General features: G+C 38.6%; 1 protein-coding gene across 1 annotated transcript; it reads left to right on the plus strand.

Annotated features, from left to right (window-relative positions):
• The first annotated feature begins 4,097 nt into the window (after positions 1–4,097).
• LOC145409326 (uncharacterized) lies at positions 4,098–5,462 on the plus strand. The gene has a single exon (XM_080279797.1). The coding sequence runs from the start codon at positions 4,098–4,100 to the stop codon at positions 5,460–5,462; it is 1,365 nt and encodes a 454-aa protein (XP_080135923.1).
• Positions 5,463–7,108: the final 1,646 nt, after the last annotated feature.

The raw sequence follows: 7,108 nt of genomic DNA on the forward strand, positions 1-7,108 counted from the left end.
GTGTCCCTGTCCCCGGCATGGGCAAGGCCTGGATACTTTCTTTTGCTCGCGACAGTAATTTTCTGCTTTGCTCTTGCTATCTACCGACGATTTTATTCTGCTTAGATAATTCACGGACTAATGGTGTTCGATATAGCCCTAAATAATCCCTTTACCACAACAAGTCCCTTCAGAGGTGAATAAAACCGTCATGATTAATATTATGAGAAATACATAGAGGGATATAAGAGGTTAATCATTTTCACTACGAAGGCACCTACTACCAAACAATTTTATAAATCCTTAGGAGAGGGACGCTTTCATGAGGTGGCACTGATGGATCCAGGCAACTCCTCGACTCGGTTATACAAAATGTCCCTCAGCTCCCTATGTACCCCACGAAAGGAGATGGTGGATTTTAAGAAAAGGGAAACATTAGCTAGCGGTCTGCCTGATTAACTTTCAGATAAGTCTGGGGCAACAGCAGAAATAATTCAATAACTATACCGATTTTGCTTCAAGTTGGCCTAGATTTTCTTTCTTTTGTAGCTTATTCCATGTTGCTCAGTGGGAGAAAAAGAAATGCTACAGCTCTACATCCTTTCCATAGCACTTCTTCGTGAAGAACACCATATTCTGGCGTTAATCTGTTGTTACAATTAAGCAATGAAGATGGAAAGATGACAATTTTAGGCCAAGGGAAGCTCATGCGGCATGTGAAGTTGTTGGACGGGGCAGCATAAACGCCTGTGGATCTTTGACCACCCATTTCTAACTAAAAACTTTGGGTGACTGCAATCTAGAGAAGCACCAGGAAGTTAATCGATGAATTGAAGGTTCTGTGCTCCGTCTATGGGAAGAAAACAAGTGAGGATTTGCATTAATCAATATACTGAACTATTACATAATTATTCAAGTACCGTACTAGTATATCCTTTCCAAACCCATTAATTGTCTCACTTCCTATCAGCCCTCTTGTTTTAAGCATTCTTCCTATTTTTCTGAGAGCTTCAACTACTACTGTCTGTTTTCTCGAACTCCTTTACTTCCTCATGTCTCTGAATTCTTTTGTTTTTTACCCTCCATCAACCTCTGTTACTTTTCCTGAGAGACTTAAGTCCGCAAATCTTCATTTCCATACCCCTATTACAAGCATTCCAAACACGTTCTTTCAGACCTAGTTTAACTCCGTCTGCTAAGTTGATTTACAATTTATAAACATCCTTCCAAGAGGTTCATGGAGAGGCTGTGTCCCAGTAGAAAGCAGGAACATCTGTCACCCGAATGAAATCATATCACATAAATCAGAATATATCATCTAAGAAATGTTTTTCACTTATATATTGTGGATTTCCTTAATTATTTTTCTCCGACACCCTATACTAGATATCACTTGCTGATACTAAATTTTGGCACTTAAGAATGAGGTCGGATTACCATTCTTGTTATTATTATTACTAAAACTTCTCACATCCCTGTGGGAAGTTTTGTTTTTTGTCATTATTATTATTATTATTATTATTATTATTATTATTATTATTATTTTGTCGTAGGTGGAGGCGCTCACCATCCACTCACTCGATGTAGAGCTGCCCTCGAGTGTCTGCCTTTTCCTCTCCATCCTTCTTTCCTTCCATTCTCTTCTGTCTTTCTTTCCTTCATTCTTTCCTTGTCCTTCTGCCTACGGATGACTTTACACTCCCTCTTCTGTCTTTCTTTCCTTCATTCTTTCCACTTCCTTCAGCCTTTGGGTGACTCTACACTGAGTGACAAGCCAAATGATTTCCTGTGCACCAGGAAACCATTTACTTCGTTGGGTGGTAACCATATAACCAAATTTTGGCGCCTGGTGGTTTAATGGGTAATCATTCCGCTCCAATCGGATTGAGCCGGTGAAGGTTTATATCCAAGGGATGGTTGGAGTTGATTGCTCATGTAATGCCACTGAGGGATGAGTGAGGCTTGTCACTCTCATCTTAAATGTCGGGACCAACTGCCTAGCCCCGGGCTCCTATGCTCCTCATGGGGCAATGTAGGATTGGATGATGGATGGGTGGATGGATTATTATTATTATTATTATTTTTATTATTATTATTATTATTATTATTATTACGTATTTTAAGATTCAGATATTTCAAAGGCTATTTTGGCCTGAAGCCTCCAAACTCGTTCAGCTTAATCAGCCAGCTGTCCACTTCATTTGGCTAAATATAATGGCAGTCCGTCAACCGGATCTCCGAATATTATCCAGAACACAGAGAAGTGAGCCAGCCACACTATCTCGAGAACCGCTTACGCTAGGAAGTTTAAATTTTGCCACAATAAAGCCTTGAGGTGGATACTGGTCGGAGTGGAGTATGGTTCCAATCGCTTGATTATTCTCTGAGATCGCTTGGGATAAAATTAAATTGGGACTTTTCAGGATATATTCGATATTACCTTATTTTCCAAACTTGGTGAACTTAGAGACTATGATGGCCTACGGTGACATGCACAAGATCAGTGACTTCAAGATCCTTTTTACAGTTCGGCTTCTAATAGGCAATGGCTGTGTGGAGTTTTGCTTTATCAAAATTTTCTTTGGATAATTTTACGGTGTTCTAGATATTATTATTATTATCATTATTATTATTATTATTATTATTGTTATTATTATTATTATTATTATTATTATTGTTATTATTATTATTATTATTATTATTATTACTATTAACAAATATTCTTTTTAATGAATTAACTAGATATTAGGAGGTTTTGCCACATAAATGTTTATATTACACCTGGAATGCTAATGCGATCAGGGACCCATTAAATTACCTTGGAATATATTCACATCTGCATTAGCCAACGACTCATTGACAGTACCTCTACAAACATCATCATTATCTTTATTATAGTTATTATTATTTGTATCATTAGCATGATAGGTATTTGTATTATCTGTATATATGTAACTATTTTGTAATAATGGATAATGTAAGTCACACCAAATGTTTTCTTCTATTGCGCATCTCAAGCGTAATTTGTTTGGAGTCAGCTGACTTGACGGGTGTTTTCGATGTATACCGATCAGTTGCAGCTGGTTGTTGGTGGACGCTGGGTATTTACTTGTTGTTGGAGCCATATTATAAGGGTAGGACAAGGGTTGTGTAATCGTAATCATCATCCACTTTTGCACCCTGATAAGATGGAAGGTACTCTTCATAATGTAGTATCAGAGAAGACATTTACAACTTTGTTGAATATCAGTGCATTAAATAGCAGAAACCAACCTGTTACTGTATTATGGGATTCAGGATCTGATATTTCGTTGATAACTCATAGCATGGCAAAGAAACTGGGATTGAAAGGGAAGAATGTCAATCTTTCTATGATTAAAGTAGGTAATACCATTGAACATCAATCTAGTAAAGAATATTGTGTGCCTTTAACTGACAAAACTGGTAGGGTTTGGAATGTGGATGCTGTTGGTATCAATGAGATATCAGCCAGAATCAAGAAGGTTGATCTATCAAAAATGCCTGAACTTTTTGTGGGAATATCAAGATCCGAGGTAAATCGCCCACATGGTGAAATTGATATGCTCATTGGTGCCAATTATAGTGAATTGTTACCAAGAGTTGTTCAAACAAATAAGAGTCTACAGTTGTTAGAGAAAATCAGTTTGGGCTCAGTATCCGGTAGATATGATGTAAATACAGGTCAAGTCAACGCTAACAACCATTTACTCGTAAGAACGCATAAACTGTCAAGCTTTGCAAGTCTGAATGAAATCAGCATTGAGTCTGCTGATAATCTAAAGAGTACGTTGGATAAATTTTTTGCCATAGAGGAAATTGGAATAAAGTGTGAGCCACAATGTATCAAGTGTATGTGTAGAGGTTGTCCTGGACCTAACTGCATAAGTTTGAGAAGAAAAGGAACTAGCGTTAATTGAGGAAGGATTGGTGTACAATGAAGAGCAGAAATGCTGGATAGCTGGTTATCCATGGATAAAGGACCAAAAAATCAGAAAAATAACCTCAAAGTAGCAAATGCCAGATTAAGAACAACAGAGATCAGATTAAAGAAACTCTGCATCGAATATGCAAATAAATATCAAAGTGAAATTGAAGATATGGTTAGTAGGGGAGTAGCGAGGAAACTAAGTAAGGAAGAGGTTAGAGACTACGAGGGTCCAGTTCATTATGTTCCCCATCATGAGGCGTTGAAGCCAGAATCTAGTTCAACCCCCCTGCGCATCGTTTTCAACTCCTCTGCATCTTATATGGGCCAGAAGCTGAATGACTTTTGGGCTAAGGGGCCCGACATTTTGAATAATTTGCTTGGAGTGTTATTTAGATTTAGACAAGATACGGTAGCCATAGCAGGTGACATATCGAAGATGTATCATACTGTCAGACTTAGCACACTAGATGAACACACTCATAGATTTGTGAGGAGGGACTTGGATAGCAATAGACCACCTGATCATTACGTACTCACCACAGTCACTTTTGGAGATGGGCCTAGTGGTACTATAGCTACATTGGCTTTGAGACACACGGTAGAAAGGTTTGGTGGGGAGGTTCCAGAAGTGCAAGACATGATTATCAATAATGCTTATGTGGATGATATACTGTATTCTACTGACTGTGTTGAGAAAGCCTTCAATTTGATACAGAATGCAGAGATACTTACTCTGGGAAGTTTTCGGGTGAAGCACTGGATAGTCAGTGGGCATTATGAAAATTGTAATGTCAATGTGATAGACTCTGATTGTGAGAAGATTTTAGGTCTGAAATGGAACCCTAAGGAGGACAATTTTTCCTTCACAGTAAAGGTTAATTTCTCACCAAGAGTGAGAAAGATAAGGAGTGGTCCAAATTTAGAGTGCTGTGAGATTGAAGCCAAATTTCCAGAGGTTTTAACACGCAGAATGATATTGAGTCAGATTGCTTCACTCTATGATCCACTGGGGTTTACTGTACCAGTTGTACTGAAAGCTAAAGTTTTGATGAGGTCTATGATTACCAAAGGTAATTCAAATGATAGAGGAATAAAATGGGATGATCCACTTGATGCTTCTGTGGTGAATGAATGGAAAAGGTTCTTTAAAGAGTTGTATGCATTAGAAGACTTGACTTTCAGAAGACCCTTGAAACCATCTAATGCCTTTGGTAAGCTCATCCTAATCATATTTTCTGATGGTAGCACGCAGGCATATGGGGCATGTGCATATGTAAGGTGGCAGATTGGTAAAGATAAGTTTGATGCAAATCTGATTGTGGCCAAAAATAAGATTGCACCGGTAAAACAGTTGTCTATTCCTCGCTCGGAGCTTTGTGGTGCTCTTATGGCAGCTAGGTTGAGAGAGTCTATAATGAAGGAGTTTAAATGGGAGTTTGAATCAGTGTATCACATTGTTGATTCATCAATTGTAAGATCACAAATTCAAAAAGGAGTCTCACGGGTTTTAACACTTTTGTTGCAGTACGTATAGCAGAGATAAAGAGTCAAAACAGATTCAAGCGAATGGTGGTGGGTTGATACAGTTCAGAATGTTGCAGACTTAACTTCCAAACCATGTCATCCAGAAGAAGATTGGGAAATACTCTGCCTGGCAAAAAGGACTTAAATTTATGACTTTACCAATTTCAGAATGGCCTATTAGACAATTATGTGAATATGTAATAACAGATTGAATCAGTATTACCATGACTGTTGCTAAAGTGAACAAGTACTTTATTGATTTGGGAGTAATTGATGTTGATAAATTATTGGTTATTATAGAATACTGAGAGTTCCATGTAGGATAATGGCTGTGTTCAAGTGCAAATCCTTCAAGGGTATTTTGGAAAGAACCCACTGTCAAAGGTGTTGCAGAAGCAGAATCAATGTGGGTTAGAGAGATGCAGAAAAACATGATGGATTGGGAAGTGAGATTCAAAGATTGGGTCCCACACTTGAAAATGGGATAATTGTAGTAGGACAAAGAATATCGAAGTGGTTGAAAGAGGGTGGAATCAAGAATACTACATGTTAATACCAGCCAACCACCCAGTAACAAGACTGTATATATTATGTTTACACAATGTGGATCATGCAGGTGTAGAGACTACCTTGGCAAAGCTGCAGAGAAGATTTTGGGTTCCTGGGGCCGGAAGATAATAAAGACAATCAAAAATAGATGTGTAGTATGTAGGAAGTTAACAAAGAAAATAGAAGACCAATGTATGGGTCAAGTGAGGACAGAAAGATTGAAGCCTGCTCCACCTTTTTTACCACACAGCAGTGGATTTGTTTGGGCCATTGACAATAAGGGACACGGTCAGAAGAGAACTCATGGTAAAGCATTTGGAGTTATATTTAATTGTTTGGTGACTAGGGCAGTTTATTTGGATTTGGCAGAGGGATACAGTACCGATGATTTCTTGACCACATTTCAGAGATTCACTGCTATCAGGGGTGCCCCTAAGTTCATATATTCGGATAAGGGGACTCAACTGATATCAGCTAACAAGAGAAAATAGAAAGTATTGGTGAGAAGGAGGGGTAACATGGACTCTTAACATTCCTAGTGATGCACCTTGGTATAATGGTGCAAGTGAAGCTCTGATCAAGTCTGTCAAAAGGAGCCTGTGTATTACTATTGGAGATTCTGTATTAAATTTTGGGGAATTACAGACTGCTTTATTTGCTATTGCCAATTTGTTAAACGAGCGACCAATTGGTACAAAACCTGGGTTTAGTTTGGAATTAGGTAGCTACCTCTGCCTAATGATTTGTTACTTGGCCGTTCTAGTAATTACTGTCCAAGTGGTATGTACGAGGTCAGTGGAGATCATAAACGGAGGCTGGAATTTATGCAGAAGATTGTAGATTCATTTTGGAAGAAGTGGCAGCGGGACTATTTCCCTTCCATGTTGATCAGGCAGAAGTGGCACACAACTGGAAGGAATGTAAGAGTGGGTGATGTAGTTCTGGTGCAAGATAGCAACTCAGTGAGAGGGGCATGGAAACTGGCACAGGTGATTAGAGCTGATCCAGGACGGGATGGCGACGTTCGTGATGTTGATTTGAGGTACAAGATAATAAGGCAAGGGAAGGGATATGATGGTGATGTGGATAAGGTAATGAGTAGATCGG

Source organism: Coenobita brevimanus, chromosome 80 (genome assembly GCF_032717465.1).
Source record: "Coenobita brevimanus isolate Jiangsu-jjx chromosome 80, ASM3271746v2, whole genome shotgun sequence".
NCBI classification, from domain to species: Eukaryota; Metazoa; Arthropoda; class Malacostraca; order Decapoda; family Coenobitidae; genus Coenobita; species Coenobita brevimanus.

Bases quoted from the DNA above. Each gene is read 5' to 3' on its own strand.
- LOC145409326 (XM_080279797.1), top strand. From the start codon at position 4,098: ATGGTTAGTAGGGGAGTAGCGAGGAAACTAAGTAAGGAAGAGGTTAGA.